General features: G+C 42.5%; 1 protein-coding gene across 1 annotated transcript in view; it reads left to right on the top strand.

The window, feature by feature from the left end:
- Window positions 1-1,129: 1,129 nt before the first annotated feature.
- Window positions 1,130-26,460, top strand: part of afdna (afadin, adherens junction formation factor a) — a 131,786-nt gene continuing 106,455 nt past the window's right edge. The window contains exon 1 of the mRNA XM_034075829.2: window positions 1,130-1,421. Within this exon, the coding sequence (XP_033931720.1) occupies window positions 1,320-1,421 (102 nt within the window). The 5' untranslated portion in view covers window positions 1,130-1,319. The remainder of the gene's footprint in view (window positions 1,422-26,460) is intronic.

Genomic DNA, 26,460 nt, shown 5'->3' on the forward strand with positions numbered 1-26,460 from the left:
TCCACAGGAAGGAAGAGATCCTGCAGTGACACATGCTATCAGTTAGGTAGAACTGCAGACAATGGCCCATCCATCCCATAAATATAGATAGCATCTGTGTGTGAGTAGAAATGTACCTTACTTACCTTAAGTTTTTACCCTATTTTACTTCACGAAAGAAAATAAAACTCTGCAACGAGCTATGTTTTACAGAGATTTAAAAAAGAAAGAAAATACCATCAATGTATTTGGCAGATTGCTGCTTTTGTGAAGAAAGATAGTACTACGTTTTGTGTACTGAAAGGATGTGTGTGTGTGAGTGTGTATTTGTTTGTGTGTGTGTGTGTATTTGTTTGTGTGTGAGTGTGTGTGTATTTGTTGTGTGTGTTGTGGTGTGTGTTGGACAGAGGTACTTGGCATGGCTGTGTGGCATTCAGCACTTGCTGGCTAGAAGAAATTACGTCAACAAGAAGACACCAAGAATGTTCCTTCCCCACTGTTTGAGAGAGACAGAGAAGCCTCTTAACTCTGTATTATAATTAGCTTTAAGTGGTTCATTATGCAACAACATTGTCTGAGATACACATCTTTGCTATTCTCTATTCTAGGAATACTTTATAATATTATAATAATCCTAAGGCTTACAACCGTGGAGTCAAAGTAGTCGTAAGTAACATAGGCCATGTAGCACTTTTATATATGCTGGCCTTTTAAAAATATGATTTTGCTTAGTTTTTAGGATGGTATATTAATATTAAACTTTAAATCTCTACTATACAGGCTGTTGTTTACTTTAAATTAATCTTATTAAATAGTCGAGGAAAATGTGTATGTATTTATTTGAATGTATTAACGTTATTTGTTATAATCATTGTATTTTTAACAGATAAATGAAAAAATATGAAATACAAAATGAAAATAATCTGAATTTTCTTGGAATAAAAACGGATTAATTAACAAACACTGACGTAATCCGGTTTACTACACTAAGTATTTATTATTAACCCTATAAACCAGAGTGCATTCATTAAAGCAACGTCATGATTCACATTCTTTTGGCACTCAAATGGTTAATGCTTCTGCGCGTGCACGTACATGCATTTAGAGTGTGTCGGGGGCGCGCATGGGAGCAGCGTGACCGCGCGGCAGAAACAGATCAGACGGCAGGTCGGTCGGTCGGTGAACGGAGAGAGACACAGACACAAAAGTACCGGCGATACACAAAAAACGGTAGACCTGAGGCTTTCGGTGTCTCTGTAGGCGGTGGCGTTGGTTCCTTCTCCTGTGGACTAAGCGGGAAGTTTTTTTTATTCAACAGTCCGGGGGTCAGATTGTCCACCATGACGGGCAGTAGGGAGGAGGAGAGGAGGAAACTGGCCGACATCATCAACCACTGGAACGCCAACCGGCTAGACCTGTTCGAGATCAGCCGGCCCACAGAGGTAGGAGACCCCGCAGACACATGTAGGAAACACCGTGGTCCTACAGGGCCTTTCCCCTCGGGGTGAATGGGACGGGAGCTGTCTGACACTTGGCTTGGAAAATGTTGAAAGACAAGCTTTTGTGGGCAGCGTGGTTTACTTGGTTTACGCGGTGGTTTAAGTCCCCGTATGTGCCCTGGAGAGAATACATGCCAAACTCCATTGAGAAATATAGTGATTTACTATGTCGTCGTAAGGCCTTCGAAATTAACTACAGATATGAGAGTGGATTTCTTGCGAAAGGTCAAAATGGACATTTCTTCACAAATCGGCCTCATTTTTAGGTTAAATATTCCTTTATAGTAACATGTCCCACTTCAGCTAACCTCTACCGCCCACAGCTGTGTAGCTAGTGGCTTCTTATTAGGAATTATTCTCTAATTTACAAATGTTATAAAGCCAGTTTGTGCATAATAAGTATGCCGAATTTGACTTAAGGTAAACATGATTTATTAAGTATATTGTGGGATGTTCACATGTTTTGGAAATCTCAGTTTTATTTCAATTTGGTTATTTTAGTATGTTTTACCTGACTCCGTCCTACCTGACTGAAAAGTGTTTTAACTACAGCTGTCAAATAAGTTAAGTGTAGTTGAAAATACAACATTTTATTCTGAAGTGTAGTTGAGTAGAAGTATACAATTGCACGTAAAGCACTTTATTTATATAGTTCCAAATTTCCTTCAGTAATTTATTAAAGAAATGTAATCCTGCATCAAACCTGTGTAATATGATGTGTAGTTTAAGGTCAATTATAGTATATTTTTACTGTATTTCTTGTCTGTCAAAATGATTATTTCTCCACAAATAATCAGATTTAGGTAAAATCCTTTTTTAGAATCATGTCCCACTAGTCAGCTAATTACAGCTACCGCCCACAGCTGGGTAGCTAGTAGCTTTATAGTATGAATAAGTATCTTTAAAGAGACAATTTGTACATTTTAAACAAACCGAATTTGACTTAAAGAACAAAGATTTAAATATAACATATTATGGCATGGTCACAGAATGGTCTACGTGTGCGAGACCGGCGTGAACACTCAATTGTCAGATCTTTGAATGGGGTTTGGTGTGTTGTTATCTCCCACACAGGAGGGAACGTATCGAGGCTAGCTAGCTTAGCAGGCATATTACCTGTGGAGCAAACACGAATCATGCACACATTGTGTTGGGTGTAAGAAAGCGACAGAATCAAATGCATTGTCTGTACTACACACAGTATTGTTTAAATGATAAGCTGAAGTGGTGATATGTCCAGCTATGGCAGAGTTAGCTGTGTGTATTGCTCGAGTAGCGGGCTTGCAGCAGTGGGCAATGGCTGACGAACCCAGTCACACGGTGAGGCTGTTTGATACGCAGGGCAAATAGATAAAAGCTTAAAGTATTAGCAACAAGCTAGGCGTCAATGCTCACACCAGGTATGGCATATTTAAAAGCATGCATGGTCTGAGCTTAACAAAAACAAGCCAGTGCAATATCCATGTCGCCCTGCGTTGTCCTTACATTAGCTAGCTAGATGCGACCTGCACTAATGTGACAGTACTGTAATTAATGGACACAGGTTGAGGGGTTGTTTACTAAAAACATGCCAGGATTTGAAACTCCTTCCTGCAGGATTCAGATACAGCAAAGCTACCGGAGTATAGCAAGTGCTTGCTCATGCGTTCAGTCCTTAAGGAGTTAGTCAATAACCATCTATCCTCACTCTTTAACCGGTGCATCTCATGCCTTAGTAGTTTTGATTTATAGCCATGACCGTGATGGCGTCAGCTGCAGTGCCTTTTTAGGCGGGCAGCCCACCCCCCCCATCTCCTTGGATAAGGGTGTAGGGGGGCCACAGGGTCCTCTTCTTGAGCCGATTAATTTATCAGGATGGAAGCCGGCCAGCCGTTGGCAGGAGTTGTGTTCTGGACACACGGCCTCTCCACTCTGTGAGCAATGATTAACCCAGTCCAGAAGTGCTCATGGGCTTCTCTCGGTGTACAGGAACCATTGCTTTAGTGTTGCTGCTGAAGACGGTTTTGTCCAGTGGAACATGAGTAAGCAGATGCATGGCCTTCCTTGACACGCCACACCCTGCCCATATGTCAGCTGGTCGAGCCCCCATGCTGCACAAGTGTCCTTTACACCGTCTAGACTTCTCCTCACTAGCTTTGCCTGAAGTATGCTGCACATGTAACTTATATATACAGTGCGATCTGCCATTGACACTGATTTTAGACTTGATTTCCCACAAACAATCGTCGTGGCTGATAATTAACGTTTCGTTGGCGAATTACAGCCCAAACTGCCTCGGAGGGCGGTGAGATCATTCGTGTGATTAGATTAGTAATGGATGGCTGATTGGTCTGGAGCAAAGGTTCTCAAACTTTTTAATCTCGCAAACCAAACTGAATAAATCCTGCTGTGGGACTTATGGGCTGATTCTAACACAACAGGTACTTTGTGTCACGTGGGGACTCGCTATCGACGGAGACATGGGGCTTATTGTTGCAGAGTTCAATAACACTAGGCCGGGAACACGCACTGGAATTCGGATGCAGTCCCATTAACGGTTTGTTTTATTCGGATTGTGGTGTGGGAATGTTTACTCCGCTTCACTTCTGTTTTCAGGTCGTGTAGGTTTTACACTTCCCAGTTATAAATGAACGTGAATCGACTAAAGACTGCTAACCTATATCTGTTTCAGCTTTTGGTTGCGAGTGTTTGGTGGGAATAGATTATATTATGGTTTTTAATATTAGTTGTCGTCATGTGTGCAACGCCTGTGGTCGCAGTGTCTGGTTTGAATCCAGTTTCAGTTCAGACCTATGCTTTTCACTGCATTTCAGAGCTGCAACATTTCATCTAAAATAAGACTCGCGGTCCGGTTTGAAGAGAGGCATTTGTTTGTTTTTTAGGATTGTGAGCACAGTCGGCAGAATCCTCCCAAAGCAACACATTTGTTTGTGTGAAAGTTTCAATGTTGACACCTGATATCCAGCCGCCCTCTGTGCTCGGAAAGCTGTTCACAAGGAAACAAGTTGTTGTCGAGGTAGTCCTGAATATAACTTGGTAGTGCAGTGTTGAAAAAGCAAGATATCTTGATTTTCTTAAAGTAATAATAATAATAATTCCTTACATTTATTATAGCGCTTTATCAATGACTCAAAGTGCCTTTACATATACACACATTACACATCTATCATACATGCAATGGTCAGATACTGTGGACAATACCCACAGGAGCAAGTTCAGGTGAAGTGTCTTGCCCAAGGACACACCAAGTGTCATCAAGCCAGTCTTTTTCACCCAACCCAACTTCTGTTTATTTATAAGACAACGCACCATAAACAAAAGTGTTGCCACATATTTATATCGTTAACACACTGACACATATTGTACAGGACAAGCCGCCCTCGTCTACAGGCGAAAGGAAAGGGCAAGATAAATGATGAAGTAGATGATTCATATCAGCTTGCAAAAGTACTTTCAGTATTCTCTCGTTGTACCGTATGGATTAGGGATGGGAATTTGAAAGCAAATGTATATTCGAATATTCGACCCCCAAAGAAAACGGTTAACCGAAATGTACGAATCCTATACAAGAATAAATAAATGTGGGAGACAATTTAAAAAGTAAATAAATACATAAGTATGGAAACCAAGTCGAATGTGTCGAACTGGTGATCGCAGTTTGAACAGTTGACAGCTATAGTCCTACAGCTTTCATGCTTAAAACATAACTTGGTTTTTAAATGAAAGAGGGATCAGACACGAACAACATAACGGGTTAGGGTAACGTAACCCGTGACAACAGAGATCAACAACCTGTAACAGGCCGATGCACAGAATGCAGCTATTCAATACTCATTGTTCTTTAAGAATATGAGCATGTCTACTCAGGGGAGAGTCGATTCACAACCAGGCCAGCTGTAGAGAAGACCCTGTCAGCTGGAGTTTGGGCATAAGATGAGGTTTGAGTCTGCGTGTAGGGAGGGGGAGAGGGAGAGGGAGAGAGAGAGAGGGAGAGAGAGAGGGAGAGAGAGAGAGGGAGAGAGAGGAGAGAGAGAGGGAGAGAGAGGGAGAGGGAGAGAGAGGGAGAGAGGGAGAGGGAGAGAGAGAGAGGGAGGGAGGGAGAGAGAGGGAGGGAAAGAGGGAGAGAGAGAGAGAGAGAGAGAGAGAGAGATGTCGTATACATTGAATTATTCCATTTGATAATATGTAATCAACTTCGGCACCCCTCCCAAAAAAAAAAAAAATTCTCATATTGGAATACCTGAATAATTTCGAATATTGGATTAATCATTTCTATCAGGCGATACTATTACGCACGAGGAAGTGCCTGTGACAGCGTTGTAATTACCAGGCTATTAAAGCCAGTAATTACATGTAATATTGTTGATAATCAGGCAGGTCTGACTCGCATTATGTCGACACTCACCTCGGCCCGGGGCAGGTTGGAGCCGGAACTTAATGATGAGGACGATTTTCACTTTAGCCGTCAGTGAAAAAGTGAGAGTTCAGGCAAAGGTCAGATCCGTTGATCTGCACTTTTATTATGCGTGTTATGCAGGTAGGACATTTCCAGCCCGAGCTAATCCCGAGTGCTGACCTAAGGAATCTTTCCAGTCTTTATCCGGAGCAACTCGACAGAGGCGTATGGGTTGAAACGGGAACAGCAGCTTTTGTGTCCGTCCAGTTCTCAATAGATCCTGCCTGGAAACAAAGCATCCTTTAAAGTGTACCACCAACTCCACTATACTGAACACTGACTTTTGTCAGCACCAGTTTACATAGAGTTGTTAACTTCTCCTGTGTTCACGCTGTGTCCAGATCACCACGGATCACATATAGCACTTTAATAAGAAAAATATCAAGTTTTATATCTTAAAGGTGGGGTAGGTAAGTTTCAGAAACCGGCTCGAGATACACTTTTTGTTATATTCCATGGAATGCTCTTAACATCCCGATAGCAATGAATATCTGAAGTGCTTTGACAATAAATCCATAAAGAAATGTCATCTGTAGAAGCCGTAATACTGTAAAAAGTACCCGGCTAAACGGATTGGATGGCCTACCTGCCTGTCAGCCTTCCATCGGGGCACAAACTTACCTCGTGCCCTCATTGGTCATGTGCGCGTTCGTGTGTGTTGGAGGCGGGCTCTGTGAGGAAGTGGCAGATTTTCTCCGGTTGTGTATTTTCAAATTCTAGCGATCTCGAGCCGGTTTCTCAAACTTACCTACCCCACCTTTAAATAAAAAATAATTGCCTTTTTAAAAATACATTACAGAGCTTTTAAGTTTCACTAGAGCTTGAAATAAAGCCTGTATTACTTCCTCTTGCATAGTTTTATTTCCACGTGGCCACAGTTACACTTTCACGCTTGGAAAACAGATATACAGTAGTCCTTATGCTCGTTGCTTTAACCTAAACATGGCTTCAAGGCGTCTGCCTGATGCCTTCGGATGACGAAGCCGGATTTGCCAGTTACCGCACGATGTGACAACATGACACTCGTCACACGTGAGAGTGAAGTGTAATGGCTCATCAAATTTCAGTGCACATGACGAAGCTGCACAACAGGCGGGGAGGAGGACCTGACGTGTCGGATCTTAGTTTAATAGAATAATCATTCCCTGTCTGAGAAAGCGGAGTTGAGCATCCTCACTTTGGCCCAGGGAGGTGGAAAGACGGAGGCAAACGGGATGGTTTCAACATTAGCAGGAGACTCGAAGGAAAAGGGAAGCATGCCCAGTAGTACAGGGGTACTGAAATGTTATTTCTGCACCATGCGAGGAAAGAAAACATATCAGACAATGAAAGCCAGTATGTGTCCTTTAAGCAGCGCGATGTCCTGCGAAGATGTCCCAGTTTGAACTCGCTACACCGCAAACCCAATTGAGCATGTGGGGGTGAAAGGAATTTACTCGCAGGAAGCTTGCGTCCACTTACTTTCCTCTCTCTCGCCGTGACATCAGCCACCACTCCCTCCTCTTCCTGGTTTCACAGGAAGCAGGAAGCCGACAGGAAGTGTGTGTTCTGTGGAGATAGTGGGTTTCCTGTAGTCTGGGCAGAGTGACTGGGTTGTTTTCAGAGCGATCGGATTTATTTTCTAGACGCCAGCATTACAGTTTCCACCCGAGGCTACGATGGGATTGTTCATGTACTTCTAAGACGGCTTATTTGTTCCCTTATTGTTTTTGATTCCTAACTTTGCATTGATTTGCAGCGTTTCCCACAACGGCAAGGGGAGAGATATAATAATAATAATAATATATTTAATTTATATAGCGCTTCTCATCTGCCAAGACAAATCTCGAAGTGCTTCACAACAAGGTATACTGATACACTTTGAGAGATTAAACAAATAATTGTAATAATAATAAGAAATCAAAAAATAAAATATAAAATAGAGTACAAAAATAAAAGTCGGAGATAGCGATAAAAATGGCAGTACTCCAGGTGTACCGTGCTCAAAGTTTATTCGAAGGCCTGCCGAAAGAAGAGGGTCTTAAGGCCGGTTTTGAAGACCTCGGTGGAAGGGGCAGATCTCAGCTGATCTGGGAGGGAGTTCCAGAGGCGCGGGGCGAATGAGCAGAAGGCTCGGTCTCCCATTGTTCGGAGACGTGTGCGGGGGATGTAAAGAAGAGGAGCGATATTGTTCCCAAAGCGATATGAACGCTTTGGGAACATCTTAAGCGGTAGACAAATTGATATTAGGCTACTAACGAGTATTTAATGAGATTTGTTCGTTAAATTACACGCCATGAAATAAGGAAAATACATTGACTATTATCCCAGAGCTCAAGATGACATGTTTTGATGTCTTTCCGATCAACATCACACCACGCAAATACAGTCTGTCGTAATGCATGACATAATAATACATTTTATTTTCAGGCGCCTTTCATGACACCCAAGGACACCGTAATATTTAAAAAAAATAAATAACTAAATTAAAACTAAATAAAATAAAAGCTAATAGGCAACAGAACAAGATAAAAACACAAACAGGAAATCATGGAGGAGACAGTCAAGTGGACACAAATGAAACGTATAATGGGGAGCACTACAGTGAGTAAGAAACATAGAAACATTACGTGGAAGATATCGCCCAACTGCTCACTGACATTTTAATAAGAAATTGTTTGGAAATGAAGTAAACCGTATCAGTGTTTCCCACAGAATTTGATTCTATTTGTGGGGGCACCGCACCGCACCCCTTCCCCCCGGCAAGAAAAGCTAAACGCCCCTTAACCTATTCGGGTGGTCCACGCATCCACCCCCCCTCGATTAAGAAAATACATGCGAGTTCATGGCTACTGTAGACAACGTTCTTGTTGCGTTAGTGAGTGAGACACAGCGGAGTTGAGGGTCTGTGGGGTTTATTCTCCCAGAAATATAATTTACAATTTAGGCATTTAGCAGACGCCTTGTTCCAAAGCGACGTACAACGACCAGCTACAGGGACATTCTCCCTGGAGGAGCTGAGGGCGAAGTGCCTTACTCAAGGGCACACTAGTAGTGGTGTTCCAGGCGGGATTTGAACTCGCAACCTTCCGATCATCAGCCCACCTCACTATCCATTAGACCACCGGAAAAAAAGAATAATAATAATCTTTTATCGATTTGTGGCGGACGATATTTAATTGTGGCGGCCCGCTACAAATAAATCGATGTATGGGAATCACTGCGTATTGTTTTGCAGATTAGAAAATAAGCTGTTTCCTGAGAAACAACATCATGGTTTATCAAACATCTCAATGACATCCACTTATAAATAACGCTGTCACTACTGAGGGAAAAACACTGTTGACTGGCCTGGAGTTTGACTTTGACTAAAAGGTCAGGTGTGTGTGTGTTGTGTGTGTGTGTGTGTGTGTGTGTGTGTGTGTGTGTGTGTGTGTGTGTGTGTGTGTGTGTGTGTGTGTGTGTGTGTGTGTGTGTGTGTGTGTGTGTGTGTGTGTGTGTGTGTGTGTGTGTGTGTGTGTGTGTGTGTGTGTGTGTGTGTGTGTGTGTGTGTGTGTGTGTGTGTGTGTGTGTGTGTGTGTGTGTGTGTGTGTGTGGGTGTGTGTGTGTGTGTGTGTGTGTGTGTGTGTGTGTGTGTGTGTGTGTGTGTGTGTGTGTGTGTGTGTGTGTGTGTGTGTGTGTGTGTGTGTGTGTGTGTGTGTGTGTGTGTGTGTGTGTGTGTGTGTGTGTGGCGGCAGGTGATAGTAGCAGCATGTTTGGCAGCAGCACAGTGGAGGCCTGGTTAACAAATTTGCTGGCCTCAGCCACTACTACAATACCATGAACACACACACACACACACACACACACACACACCCCCCCACGGTGCTGTGCATTTATCTCTGTTTGCATTGTCCCTCAGTGTGTTCATCGGCCCTCTCGCCCTCCGTCTTTCTGTCTCCCTCTCATCATGTCATGTGGCTTCTTGCTGGCTGCGTCACCATGGTAACACTGTAGCTGTGATGAGCTCACCAAAAAGGAGGCCTCATTGACTTTCTTGCACACACACACACACTCACAAACTGACACACACGCATTTTGCTGTAGTTGACAGGCTTGTAATGAAGTGTTGCAGGGATGACGTGTGTGTATGTTAGTTAGCATAGCATTGGTTTCCTTAACAAAATATGAATACGATTTTTCCATTTGATTTTGAATAAAAGCAGAAAATTAGACACACTTTTGTGATGCTTAAATGTTTTGTTCAGGAGGATAATCTCCACACATTTGAAATGCAATCTCTAGAAGTAAAGAGCTAACGTTAGGCTACAAAGGATGGTTGCATGACTTCATGATAACAACGCTAAGCTAAAGGTGGCTAATAATCAGCGTTAGGGCCTTCTTAATACCTCACACATGGACAAGTGGGGTATTTAATGACATCTTTTATATGTAGTATAACAAACTGTTAAACTATCTTCAGCTCGTGTTCAGACCTTATTTCAGGTATCTAACCAAAAGAAAATCAACGACTACAAGAAAAGGGAATTAGAAGGGCTAAAATATCCTGTTTTTTTTTTTACTCATTCCTGCACCGTTCTTTAATCCGTTCCACTCTGCCGTATTGATAATGACGGTAGTTGAAAAAGTATTCCCAATACAGGTATAAGAGCAGGTGTCCAGGTTAGATGTATTGTCTTGTCGCTCTGCTCTTGGGTTTAGTCATGTGCTCAGTGCTCTCAGAGGAGCAGGTGGGTGGGATGACTCTGTCAGCTAAAAGCTAAATTATGCGTCCTCGTCAAAGTGTTTCAGTTCCTAGATGTGGTAATTTTATATGCAGGTATGGGAAGGAACAAACTAAAGCCTCATGTATACGTGTCATTATCATCAGAAATCAGCTCCTTGCTGCAGGAAAGACTGGACAGATGTTTTATTTATAGTGATTTATCAAGCTTTTACCTACTAGTTCTTCTCACCAGCTACTAGAGCTGTACCCGAATATCCAAATATTCGTTCGTTGGAGTACTATTCGGTGGGGATGCACGATATTGGTTTTTTGAAACCGATACCGATAACTTCCTGCTTCTCAAGACCGATACCGATAACCGATAATAATATATATATATATTAAATGTACCTGTAGTTTTTGCTCACCTGGTGGTAAAAAAAAGACTAGTAGTGAGCAAAGGACATGAGCATTACTACTATGAACAAGACAAACCCTGGGGTCGTCTCAAACGTCTTGCCTTTTTCAAAAGCCTCGTCGATAGGTAAAAGCCCCGGTGCCTTTGCAGCTGGCTTTGGATTCGCCGCTAGTTTAGCAGCGCAGGCGTCTTCGTACGCTTTTGACACACCATCGTAGCCATGGCGATGTTTCAGGCGACTGATCAGGTTGGAAGTATTATAGCTCGTTGCCTTTTTCCCTCCTCGTGGAACTTCTGCATGTGTTAATACAAATAGCAAGCGAACTATCTAACTCTGAAACTTTGAAATAGTGCCATACTACCGACGACATGTTTGTTTACTGTCCTGGCTTCACGGCCGCACGCCATTTACGTCACAGCCATGCACGAGAAGGGAGCGCTGGATTTGTGAAGAACTCCCCTCTTCCTAAACCAATAATACCACAGTACTGGCAAAACGGGAGGAGCCGAGTGAAAAACAAGCGCCCCTCATCCCAATCCACCCACACCGCAGCATTTCTTTCTTTTTTCCCCCCCAAAAAATATATTGTATATTATCGGGGCTATTAATACTGTTATCGGGATGACGTCATAATTCCTAATATCGGACCGATAATTATCATTATCATAATTAGTGCACCACTACTATTCGGGTTTCAATTTCGTTATTCGGCCGTTTGTTTTTTTCATTTATTTTTCAAATTGAATTTATTGAAAACTCCAATATCAACGTAAGAGCTTGTGCCTCTTCGGGGGGTGCCAACACTTAACCATAAACGTTATCCTTTACTTTCTCCGTCTTTATATGTAGATATTACTTTTCTCCGTTAATCTCCGTCACGTTGTTTCCATAGCAACAACACCTTCCTGTCAACAGCGCTAACTCTCCTTCAAAATAAAAGCATGTCCATAAATAGGAAGCCAAGCCAAATTACACTTAAGACATATACAACTGCAACGAAAGTAACAAACACAATGCGATATCCTTTTCAATTTCAAAGAACACAAATTGGGTTACATTAACAAATAACTATAAAACAACAATACTGTAGAATAACAAAATGAATGCCGTGAATACACCGAAATACCCCCCGCGCGCGGCTCGAATATTCGACTGCTGCTGCTGATTACTACCGAATATCCGGAGCCCGAAAAATGGTATTCGGGACAGCCATACCAGCTCCAGTATCTGTTCCCGCCTCCTTACTCTCTGTAGGTTTGAGATGTGTCCGAGAGTCCCATGTGTCGGCGCTTCATTACCACGCAGGGCAAGAGATCACGACCACAGGTCTTACAGCCTGTCCAGCAGAGTTATGGCCCATTTCTGTCACACACACATCCAAGAACCCACATAAATACACAGCCAGATGGACGGAAATGATTGGACGAGTAACCTTGCAGTCATTTTAATGCTCTGTATTGTCCCACACTGGTTGGATGCTTTGTGGTTTAAACACTAACAAGTTGACTTTTATATCTCTTCTTGCAAGTTGTCATTCTATTTTTGTGATTTTGACAACTCCCGTCTGTTGTATATTCATAAATGCACATGTTTGACATCATAACCCAGTTCAGTATCCTTTCTTCTTCCAGCCACACGTCTCTCTGTAGCAGCTGTAATTAATGCAGCCGGCCTCGCTCGCTCGATTGGCTGCTGCCCGTTAGAAAGAAGGATGGAGGGCCACGGTGGACAGCCCGGATATTTATCACTGCTGTTTATTTTCGGCATGTTGGGAAGTCCTTGTATGATTCCTGTGGAGTGAGTTATGGGTAGGAATAGGATGATATTAACATTCATGATAATCATGGTCAAAATAATTGCAGAGTTACGCTTAAAAATATGTTTAAACTCTTGAAACGGCACCTTGGTTTAGCCTTTCATTTTTTTATTGCACCACAGATATGACACACCTCATTTTTGGTGACTTCAGCGGTGTCAAACTCAAATACACAGTGGGCCAAAATAAAAAAATGGGTATTAGTCGAGGGCCGGACTGGTTCAATGTTTATTGCAACACTTATTGAAATTAACTTATTGCACATATTAAACCTGGAACTAACAAAGCTTACATTATTGCCTATAAAAACATTAAACATTAAATAATCAGTTGCATTCGTTTCTTATGGCTCTATCTGCAGCTTTTCCAGAGTTATTTCTAGAGATGTTCCGATCATGTGATCGGGGATCGGAGCCGATCACATGATTTTCAAAAGATCAGAATCGGGAGAAAAAAACCGGGGATCGGGAATTTCTTTTTTTTTTAATTCTTTTTTTTAATATAAAATATTTTTATTTAATTTAATGTTACAAAACAAAAATGACCATGTTCACGTCTGAAAGTCATCCTGAGGCCTTAGTTTTGGTTTAAAATTACACATCATCATGTATGTGTTGCTTCTTTTGGGCTTGTTTTCAGACCTGGTTGCTTATTTCTCTGAAATCTGGGCGCAGTGTCTAATGGTAGCAGTAAGCTAACGAGAGGCTAACGAGCACTGATAAGCTTTATTTAGTTTTGATCCAATGCTGCTGTGAAAAAAAGAAGCTATATCCATGTTGGATAGAATGGGTAGTTGGGTACTGTCATTTAAATAAAAAAAATAACCTTAAGGGACAACTTGAATGCTTTTTTCCTTTTTTCTCTTAATGCATTGCATAAAGATCGGATCGGGAAAAATCGGTATCGGCAGATTGTCAAAATGAAATGATCGGGATCGGGAGCAAAAAAAGGTGATCGGGACATCCCTAGTCATTTCTTATGATTACATTTTCCCACAGGCCAGCAACAGTTTCAAAATAACTATTTCCCTCAAAGAAAAAACCAAACATGCCCTGTTGTCGTGAGAGAGAAAGTGCAGAAGGAAGCATCCATGTAAACCCAGTGTGCTGCTCTGTGATGCTAGTTCAGACACTTGGCTTCTCATCTTGGGTGCAAGGTCATCAATGTTTGGGCTCAGGCTCTGAGCTGAGGAGACCCTCAGGATGGAGTGAAGGCGTGCGTGCAATATACCGGCGGGCCAGATCTCATAGTGATTAGAAATGATCCTGCGGGCCGAAATTAAATCCACCACGGGCCTGATTTGGCCCCCGGGCCTCGAGTTTGACACATGTGGTTTAAAGGAACAATCTTAAAATAAGATAATAATAATGTTGCCCACATAAATAAAAGATGAATGAAATGAAAACATTTTGTGAGTGTTCGTTCTTACACGATCAATAAACACGCTCATTTTTTCTACTATTTAAAACATCAGGATTATCCCGACATTCAACCTCATGTTTCTATTCTCCATTAAATCTGAACTCGTCTCATCTTTAGTTATACGAGTGACGCAGATAAGAATGTAATCAAAGGATGGATGGAAAGGTAAACAACTTCCGTTAGTCAAATTACAAAATATATTAATATCTGAGGACGATATCATGTTATGACTTCAAATATAGTTTGTTTAACACATTCTGGTGTTGGTCTTTGGTAAGTTATCTTTACTGAAGTCTCGTAAAGCGGCGAGGCTTGTTTTTAGTGCGGAAACTATAGCAGCAAGAGTTATATACAAACTAGGGGTGCAACAACTAATCGACTTAATCGATTAAAATCGATTACCAAATTAGTTGGCAACTAATTCAGTCGTCGATTCGTTGGTGACGTCATCACATGTGTTCTACACCCCGTTAAGCTCCAACGTTATCGCTCTTTTTTATCGGTACAGGAGACATTTAAAACATGTCATATGTATTATTGCTACATAAACGTTATATCGCAGTCTTAGTGTCACCAACTCCGTTTCTAATATGCAATATGACTACAAAATGCGTCTATAATGTATTTTCGATCTTCCCAATTCAGACGAGAGATCTCTCCCCCGCCTGCTTGCGAGGGGGCGGGGCAGTTTACACACACACACGCAGCTGCTACATGCATGCAACACACACACACACACACGGAGGAGATGGCGGAGAGAACGTGCTCCGAGGTGTGGTTAAACTTTAGCCGTCTCGATGTGGACAATGCTCGTTACCAAAAGTGCAATAAGAGTTTAGCATGTAAGGGCGGTAACACGATCAATCTATCTAAATATTTAGCAAAAGTGCTCCACATCCAGACGGAGGAATGCACCGGGTTCGACTGTCTTTCTAGCAGCTCTGTAGCCCCGTCCACGAGGAACGTTTCCACGTCAGGTGTTATGTATGCTAGCAGCAACACACGGAGCTAACTCAGTTATAAAAACATGGGTTAATGATTAGAGGTAACTGAGGTATTTATTTTGTTAAAGTTTCAGCTATTCTGTTTACAGTTCTGTCATCAGATTATTTAATACGATTTGTTAAAACATTGTTGTTTCTTTTGATGTGAAATATTATGCATTTAATTAAAATAAAAAGCGATGTTAGTTTTGTTCACAATTTGTTTAGTTAGCTTATTTCTTGTCAAAAGAACCGTTAATACTATCGTTAAAAGGACCGGATCGATAAGCAGTATCGATATAAGTAGTAGTACAGTTAAAACCTTAACGATCCGAATAATCGATTAATCGTTTCATTAATCGATAGATTAATCGATTATCAAATTAGTCGTTTGTTGCAGCCCTAATACAAACACACAATTGCTGGCAGTTTTCATTTTTCAGCATGTGCTATCAAGCCCAACTTGAACTACTTTGTATTTACACACAACGATTAGTAACAACAACAAAAAGAACAAGACTGATCCAGAAGTATCCCCTATTTTAATTACAATATAATAAAACATTAAAAAGCTTTTGAAAAACTTCCAGCTACCCAATAACAGCTACCCACCTATTTCATTTATGTTGCAAAATGTATCAGATAATCGATTAGTGCTTTAATGTACAGTTTATTTAAGCCTTAAATTAAGCTTGGTCAGTCTTGCAGAAACCTTATTTTACTTTGGACGCAGTTCATTTTCTCCAACGTGGCCAAACTGATCAATACATGTAAAGCGCATCTTAAAGAAGCCTTCCTAAGCAGTCCAGAAGTGTGTGTGTGTGTGTGAGTGAAAAATGGGTAATATGTCAATGTTTTCAGGGATCCTACTGGGCGGGAATTCCTGGAATGTAAAAGTAGTTTTCAGCGGTGAATTCCAGACGAGGAAGGTCAGGTAATAAGAGGAGAGACTCTCTGGAGGTTGGGAATTTCACAAATGTATTTTTTAAGCTACTTTCCAAACATCTATTGCGGCAGCCTCTGGGCGGAGGCGAGACCAGAGAGAGAGAAGGGCAACTGGGGAAGGCATGGACGACCCATGGCGTTTACATTAGTGCTCACAGCGGGGGGTTCTCTCTCCATGGAAGCACCTGTGGTTCATAATCTCACTCTCTCTTTGCACACACACACACACACACACACACACACACACACACACACACACACACACACACACACACACACACACACACACACACACACACACACACACACACACACACACACACACACACACACACACACACACACACACACACACACACACACACACACACACACACACACACACACACACACACACACATTCCTTCTCTGTGATTTGGCCTCTCTCTTATCTATCTTTTCTCTCTTTCCTCTTGTTCTAAAACAAGCAGTTTATTGTGTGTGTTCAGCAGAGCAGCCCGCCCTAAAAGCTGTGTGTGAGTGTGTGTGTGAGTGTGTGTTAGCCCCAGCCCCAGCCAGCCTGTCAGACCGTGTTAATCCCCTCAGAGGCCCGACTCACCTCCTCCCCTCTCCTTGCCCCCTTTTTTCCTCCCCTCTTGGCCTCCATTGGTTTTCCTTGCCCTCTCTTCCAGCTGATATGCTCCTCCACCTGTCACTCAGAGCCGCTCGTCTCCCCGTGAGCCAATCACGCGGCAGGTAACCCCCCGCTGACCTCACAGGATCAGACAGCAATCAGGGTCCAATGACTGAGTGTTTTGCACGGCTCGCGTCCAGCTCCCATGGTGCTTTGCAACAGATCACTGTCTAAGTCATAGTCCTCAAGGAGGGAAAACAAGGAGGAACGCCCCGTGTCATGACTGGGAGTAATAAGGGGGAAAACCTATTGTCCCGCCACGTGTTGGCAGTTAACGTGCGGTCGGGGGGGAGGTGGCACAAAGGCTGCAGCCAAAACACTGCATTTGGGTGGTCAATGACATCCAAAGAAGTCTAAATTAAACATGTTAGCTATTGGATATACTATATTGCATTTCGTAAATTAAGTTTAAAAAGAAATATGTCAACTATCTATACTTTTAAAAGTGGTTATTAGGTTTTCGTCCAACCATTTTAGTCGAGGTGATTTGTTAATCTATTGAATGGCTAGGCTCAGCACATTTGTACCAGTGTGTGCATTTACCCATTCGAACAAAAACGAAATGTTCCTTTTCTTGTCCGAGGACAATGTGACAACAAGTTAAAGAAAACGAGACAATTGATAAAACTGTCCTCGCAGCATTTTACATATCGACCAAAAGGGCGGATCTGCAATCACGAGTCACAATTAAAAACCGATACAATGAGTGCTTTGTGATCTGAGGAACTGCCATGCGTTGCAATATCTTTTTTTAATTGGTGACATTTAATTACTAGCATAACAAGTTCTCCACACAGAAGCACACACTATGCACGATAAACAACACCAGTGACATTCCAACGCTTTTAAGAGCGGGATCGCAAACCTTTGGCGCTTTATGTGTCGACATGTTTACTGGTTTACAAAACATAGTGTCGATGCACTCAACTGGACTCAACTGGACTCAACTGGACTCAACTGGACTCAACTGGACTCAACTGGACTCAACTGGACTCAACTGGACTCAACTGGACTCAACTGGACTCAACTGGACTCAACTGGAATCAACTGGACTCAACTGGACTCAACTGGACTGTTATTTTCAAGATGTTAAGGAAAACACTGTTGGCTAGAGCTCTTCTTAATTACATTAATATTTGTTGAGCTCACGAGTCTGGTTGCATTCACACCTAGTAGTCCGGTTTCAGGCGCGCGACAGTTTGTTACATTGTTTCATTTCTCAGAAGGTTCGGTTTGCAGCCTATAAGCTTTAAACACAAGTCATGTGCTCGGAAATGCTGTTCAACCATTGGTCAGACATTAAAGGTGGGGTAGGTAAGTTTGAGAAACCGGCTCGAGATCGCTAGAATTTGAAAATACACAACCGGAGAAAATCTGCCACTTCCTCTCAGAGCCCCTCCCCCAACACACACGAACGCGCACATGACCAATGAGGGCACGAGGTAAGTTTGTGCCCCGATGGAAGGCTGACAGGCAGGTCGGCCATCTTGTACTTTTTACAGTATTACGGCTTCTACAGATGACATTTCTTTATGGATTTATTGTCAAAGCACTTCAGATATTCATTGCTATCGGGATGTTAAGAGCATTCCATGGAATATAACAAAAAGTGTATCTCGAGCCGGTTTCTGAAACTTACCTACCCCACCTTTAAGGGGGTTAAAACGCAAATCCCGACTATTTCTCCCGGAGCCTCCGCCATGGAGCATCGGCACTTTCTGCAGGTTATTCTCATGCTGCTGTTAATCTGGAGATCAACAGACACTCGCGGTCCGAGCATATGATTATATAATCAGACAACGTCCGTTAAAAAACATTATAACACAATGAGACGTTCTGCAGTCAGGAGGGCGTCTCACCGACGACAGGTGGCTCTGACTTTTATGTATAGTTTTTAGTTTGATAGTTGTTTTTGCTTTACACGACACCGTTCAACACTTCAATCTGCTTCACTCTTTATCTAAAGATTTTGAAGACATCCGCGTTCTTGTGACTCGTAAACCCTACACTTCCTATGTTTTGGTGCGGACTGCGTTCACACCAGCGATGAACCGCTCCAGAGTTCACTTTCAAGCGGTGCGAGACCACCTCTTTCAGGTGGTCCAGAGTCCGGTTGTTTAGTTTACTTCAGAGGTCTCGGACGGCGTTCACATAAACCCAAACAAACCGGACCGAGCGAGTAAACGCACAACTGTCAAAGTATTAATAGGGAGACTAGGGGTGTAGCGGTTCAGAAGTCACGGTTCGGTACGGGTTCGGTACAACAAGGAAAAGCAAAGAAAAGTCCCAAATGCATATTTTTTTTTGCTGTTATTTATTTGTAACAGCAGTGCAAGTTTTGGTATGAAAATAAGGAACTCTAACATTTGGAATCATTAACAGTATTACAGTTAAAAACAAACCACAAACAGTAACACTCAGATGGCCATATTATTTATAATGGCTGTCAAACAAAGAGGTTCAATAAGCTGTACAACTAAAAAGAATGTCTTGAAAATATTAAAATAAATGATAAGAAAGTGTTTCAATCACAATTAATAAAAGGCAATACAGAACTGTATAACATCTCCTGATGTCAACATATAAAATAAATACAATGATAAATATAAAACAAAATAAAATCTGTACCTTTAGGAGCAATGCCTAAATAAAGGTACTCAAGCTTTACTCTATTTTCAAGTTGTTCTTCAGAAAGAAGAGTTAGTCTACGTTGTCAGTCGTGAGGGCAGATCTGTTGGCGGTAACTATGGCACCTGTCGTTGAGGAAACCCTCTCGCTGGGGACTGAGACTGACTCGCATGTGCTTGAGCATGTTTGACGTGTTACCACTAGCATACCGCACCGCTGTCGAACAACGCCGACACACCGTCCTCGTCCGATCCACAACTCGCACCCCATCGTTGTTGTCGTCCACAGGGAACCAGAAACGTTCCCACACAGCTGATTTAAAAGAAGCAGGAGGGTCTTCTAGCTCCTGTGTGTTGTGTGAACTCGTTATAGCTACTAACTTTTCTTCTTCATGTATTCGTTTTGTTGTGTTTTGTTCTCGTTCTTCATTTGTTATTTACGGGCGGCTGGCTTTTAGGCGCAATACCGCCCCCTGGATTATATATAGTGTATTACTGCCCTGAGTGACAGACTTTTTTCCCACTCAAAAAAAGGCGTATTCGCCGTGTGACTGCATGTGTCGAACCGTGACGTCCGAACCGCGACGAATACGGATACCGTTACACCCCTAAGGGAGACGGTTCCGTTATAGACAGATTTATCAATGTTTTTATATTAAAAAAACTGGTCATTTTACTCGTTTTGTTTTTATGGCCCGCAAATGTTTCGGTTCAATCCTATAACTCAACAGTTTGGCTGCACTATCTGTGAGGCACCATGTTGCAGACTACAGAAGTTTCTAACTGTCTTAGGGAACATCGAGGAACATTTAGCAGCTACATATTTGGAAATGGTAACAAAAAAAGATTATTTGACTTTTGGCGTCAGGTAACTCAACTCTGAATAAATGTTTATGTAGTTCAATGTTTCCTCGATGTGTTAATATTATGATAACAGTCATCATAATCATCGTGTATAGGTAGTTGATCACTCTGGCTGTGTGACCACAGAAATACACTAATGCTACTCAAACTTACAATCTACTGTTAGCTGTCATGGCATTTTCCCAAACAAGCACTTAAGGTTTAGTTTCTTATCGGATAACTGTGTATTTAAATATATCACTTACTCAATCTGTACCTCCATTTTTCTGGCTGTCTGAAAACATACCTCTTAATATTCCCAACGAAGTAAAAGCGGATACATGCCAGTGCAAATGAATGTCAAAGTCAATCTTTCGGTTTGTGTGTACAGACAGAGAGAAATACCGTTTCCCACCATCCAGAATAGGAAAATATGTCAGATTAATTCAAAACCAACACATATGTATATCGAAGAAAGCGACGGTGTCCCTGCTCGATGAGATATGAGCACGCAAGCAGGTGTTTCAGCCTAAAGTCACATACCGGCTGTTTCAAAGAGGGCGTGTGTGTCCTCCACTCCGCATCTGCTGGTTGTTAGTCGACCCCCAATGGAGCTGCACCTCGTCCTCGCCCCGTCTTAAATCAGCCCCACCTTCCTGCTGCTGGGACCTGGTGGAGAAATCAAACAGAACAATACAATAATAGTGAGTGGGTGACCTCGGCGTGTCGGGGACTTCCCTGCACACAGCTCCACCCGCTCATATTTGCTGATCTACAGCTATCCACCCAGTTCTAAAAGAATGCATTGGACGGTCGCACACACGCACACGCACACACATATACACACACATACACACACACATACACACACACACACACATACACACACACATACACACACATACACACATACACACACACACACACACACACACACACACACACACACACACACACACACACACACACACACACACACACACACACACACACACACACACACACACACACACACACACACACACACACACACACACACACACACACACACACACACACACACACACACACACACACACACACACACACACACACACACACACACACACACACACACACACACACACACACACACACACTATTTGCCTTTCTACAAATAAGATATTACACTTATAGCTTATATTGCGATGTCCCCAAAAATGTGAAAGAGAACTAAATAACGTGTCTGTTCCTCGCTTCTGTTTTGCATTAATATCCAGGTCTGTCTGGATGTTATTACACGTGGCCTGAGTGTGTGTGTGTGTGTGTTGAAGGGAGAGGCTGCAGTCCAAGCTTCTTTCCCCAGTCAGTTGTTTGTCTAAGGAGTCAGAGACTGATGCAAATTCCCTGCATCAGCGCTGCGAGTGACAGAGTTCACCACATTACACTTTCGATACCAGGCGATTTATTTACCCGACCAGCGGAAAAGTATGTGAATGTTTTTCTGTGACGGACTGCTGGAATGCGTTGGTGCAGTAAATCCTGCACATATGGGGAAACGAAGCTGGCACCAGAGCTTCTGCTGCTTCTGCACTGGGTTTCTGCCGAAGGCCACATGATGTCATCCTCTTATTTGAATACTTGTGGCATCACTTGCATCAGTGTTTTAGCATATCTGCAACTTTCATTAAGACATTTTTTCAAGGCTGTTCTGAGGCCAGTTAGAAATCTGCGCCAGACATTATGATGACAGGTTTCAGATAAATGTTCAGACCCTTGAGAAACCCGGTATTGTAGGAACTTGTATGAAAGGTTTCCAGGTCTCGTGACACGTCAGAGGTTCAGGAGTTCCCCCAGGAATATGTTGATGGGCCTAATCCATCTTTGTTAGGATTTGTGGGTACACCGTGGTTTTGTTTTCTACATATTGGACATGCGTATCTTGCTTACAACATACATTTTTTTCTTCATAAATATTTCATTAAAAAAACTAGGGATGCACAATATTGGTTTTTTGAAACTGATACCGATAACTTCCTGCTTCTCAAGACCGATACCGATAACCGATAATAATATAATATATATATATTAAATGTACCTGTAGTTTTTGCACACCTGGTGGTAAAAACAGACTAGTAGTTAGTGAGCAAAGGACATGAGCATTACTACTATGAACAAAACAAAGCCAAGAACAGTTTGGACTCTTCAAAGTGACCATATTTATTTTCCCAAATAAACTTCTTGCCTTTTTCAAAAGCCTCGTCGATAGGTAAAAGCCCCGGTGCCTTTGCAGCTGGCTTTGGATTCGCCGCTAGTTTAGCAGCGCAGGCGTCTTCGTACGCTTTTGACACACCATCGTAGCCATGGCGATGTTTCAGGTGACTAATCAGGTTGGAAGTATTATAGCTCGTTGCCTTTTTCCCTCCTCGTGGAACTTCTGCATGTGTTAATACAAATAGCAAGCGAACTATCTAACTTTGAAATAGTCCCATACTACCGACGACATGTTTGTTTACTGTCCTGGCTTCACGGCCGCACGCCATTTACAGCACAGCCAGGCTTGAGTTAGGGAGCGCTGGATTTGTGAAGAACTCCCCTCTTCCTAAACCACTAACACCACAGTGCTGGCAAAACGGGAGGAGCCGAGTGAAAAACAAGCGCCCCTCATCCCAATCCACCCACACCGCAGGATCTTCTTCTTTTTTTTTACCCAAAAAATATATTGTATATTATCGGGGCTATTAATACTGTTATCGGGTTTATCGGGATGACGTCATAATTCCTAATATCGGACCGATAATTATCGTGCACCACTAAAAAAAAACGCTTTATTTAGAAGCTTGTCGTGAATAATTGCAGAATTAGTAGCGTGTAGTGTGCAAGAGGCTTGAATATGATATTTTAAATGATACACTCTGTCCAGTTTTGCTGCACATTACAGTATACCGTTGTCATTTTTGTTTTCTGCAAAATGTTTTTTAAATACTGGACATGTATATTGTTTACAACATAAAAAATGTCCTTCGTGAATATTTTATTTTTAAAATAGTTTCTTTGGAATTATTGCAGAATTAGTAGCGTGTAAGATATGATATTTGATATGATACACTCGGCCCAGTTTTGCTGCAGCAGCACACGTATCTCCCTCCTCTCTTTGTTTGTCCACCTGTCACCTGAGAACTGGGCATGGCCTGCACACCAGCGCCATGGCAACATGACACCCAGCTGTGAAGCGGTTGCCGTGGCAGGGTTCAGTAGGTTAGTCGGTATTGGGTTCCATCGGTGGCGACTTTTCACGGGCGTGTCAGCTGTTCGCGGACGAGCGACCGTTGGTGTCACAGGGTTTGTACCTCGATCTTATGCCTACAAGACGACTTGGTAGATACAGTTTAAAAGGCAAAAGTCTGTGGCTCAAGGGGGAGCGACCAATCAGAGGGTCAGCGGTTCAATCCCGAGCCGCTACACTCAACAAAGTGTCCTCGGGGCAGGATACCTAACCCCAAAAGTTCCTGTAGGCATGTCTGCATTATTGAAGTGTATGTAAGTCGCTTTGACATGAAATTTTATTGACATCCTCTTACATCTTAAAACAATGTCGCCAAGCTTTTTGTCGCTTGTTTCATCGCCATGGTTACTGCCCACCTGCAATATAACCCTCAAAGTATTGACTTAGACATCAATTCAACATTAGACATTGGCTCCAGCTTTTGAATGTCGCTTTTCAACAAATTCAATTTTGATTTTGGTTTTGCTCCGTGTCAGACAAGAAAAACATATTGAAGATATTGCAAAGACTATTTTTACGTAAATGTTATCAAACAGGTAATCAAGAAACAAATGTGCAGATAAATCGCTATTAAACATTATTGTTAGTTATTTGCAGCCCCAATCTTCCCAGTTTTACGGTTCACGCGACTCGAGGTCCATTTATCCGGTATCACACAGTCTAGGGCCGATGGAGATTGCCTTTTTGTTAAAACTCTGTTAATAACCCGACTTTACTTTTGGAAAACGTGTCTAGAATAATGGAAAATGCATAAATCGGCTGTATGTTATTATCTTCTGTATGTTGACAAGACCTTGAGGTATGGAGGAAATCTCTGAAACAAGATCTGTTTCATTTCACTCGAGTTATTTACTGATTTAAAAATACACTCTCCCAGATTGGTCCCCATGCTGATCATTTTAACAACTGCTACCCAATATGCTATCAAATCTCTCATCAGCAACTCCACTGCCGCCTTCATCGCCCTCAACCTCAAAACACGGAGACATCCTTTCAATAAAAGGAGCATTCTACTAAGAAGCACACGGGACTATTATTATCCGAGGACCTTCGAATTTGAGCTAATTTGCGGTCAAATGTTTACTTTGCATAATCCCCACGTGGCAGATTCACACGGGATTAGGCATTACAAATCTTAAAAGGACCCCTGATAATACGGGCCCCTTGTGTACAGGACTTTAAAGGCTACATTACACTGCCGTTAATTACCGCAGACGCCTTGCACACACCGTGGGAAACACGAAGGGAATGGACGCTTCCTGGTATCGAACCGTGTGTTCGTCGGCTCGTAGTTCGTCACCACTTCGTCCCCCGTTTGCACCAAAGTCACAGAGATGTGGGCGGACCTGCATAATTCAACGCCTCATCCCCAGTGTTTTTGTGTGTGTGTGATGGTGCACACTGCCCTCCTCTCCGCACGTTGGGACCTTGAGAAGCGCCTGATAAGGTCACCGTTGTGTGTGTGTGTGTGTGTGTGTGTGTAACTCCATCGCCCTGATCACAATGTGCCATGTTTAACCAGCCCCCCCCTGTAAACCACTGCAGACGGCTATTGATCGTTCTTGTACATGCACACACTCACACACTCAAAGACACACACACACATGCCCAGAAGCATGCGTGACCTTTCTGGCTTTCTTCTGAAGTCTCTATTTTCTCTCGACTCTTTTGTCGTTACTGAGAATGAGAGCGAAGATATCGGTAAATGGAGCAGAAGTGAACGCTTCCTCTCGTTATCCGGCTAGTTTCCGACTCTCACTTTGGACGTTTCCACTCGAGGTAAACAGAAATTACTTTTGTCCCGGCTCCCGGCTGATGGGGCCGCATGATTTTGGGGAAAAAATGTAATTGCGATTTTTCTGACAGATATTGCGATATTTGTTTTTAAGCGACTCAACGGAAGTTTATTGTAAAATGCGGCCATAACTCCGGCTAGGAAGGTCGTATCGACGTGCTCCCGTCTGTAGCAGCCCGAGCTACGAGTGAAACATTTACATGAAACTTCCGTTGCTTTAAAGTCGAGCTTCAGTTTAAGATGCACCCTGTAACAGAAACACGTGATGGAGCAGTACTAACCTGACTCCGAAACCATCTGAAGCTCCATTGGAAGCCATTTGGAAAGGGCAGGCACCTTCAAAAATACTTGGCAGGTGATTGGATCGATCTGTCTATCACCTTCTATCATGGGCCACTTCTGATTGGTTAACAATGGCTGGTGCATGTGGAGCACAGCACTTCTGATTGGTGTGGATGACTGACACACAAGAAGAACAAAACAAAAAAATGCTATTCAGATTTGACCAATTAAAAGGAAATGATAGAAATGGTAATCTAGTTACTGCAGAAGAAATCCGGCATGACATTAAAATTGGTTTTATCCTAATGAGATGTCTTCCTAGTTTAAGGATATTTACTGTTATTGCTCACTACCTTCACGTCTAAGTGTCTTGTCTTCATAAAGTTAAGATATTCAGAATGTTAGCACGACTTCCATCTGTGCACCAACACAACTGCACCACTTGTCCCTTTGTTGCTAGACATTGTTTTAATTGACACTTTTTCAATGCTCTCGTTCTTCATCCAACCACAGCAACCACACTTCCATCATATTACGTCCTCGCTGTAACCACTCGCATTGTGAACAAAGACCTTTGAAGGCGTTCTGTGTTTCTGAACATGCAGCTTGAGATAGCCGAGCCACGCCGTGTTGTCTTTGTGTTTTTGACTTTGAGCTGCTCGAGTGATGTTCCCCTGAGAACAATGGCCGCTCTGTGATGGTCAGCGGCACGGCCCCCTCTATTTATTCTACTGATTAACAGAGTGTGTGTGTGTGTGTCCAACTCAAAAAT

This window comes from Pseudochaenichthys georgianus, chromosome 24, assembly GCF_902827115.2.
Source record: "Pseudochaenichthys georgianus chromosome 24, fPseGeo1.2, whole genome shotgun sequence".
Taxonomy (NCBI): domain Eukaryota; kingdom Metazoa; phylum Chordata; class Actinopteri; order Perciformes; family Channichthyidae; genus Pseudochaenichthys; species Pseudochaenichthys georgianus.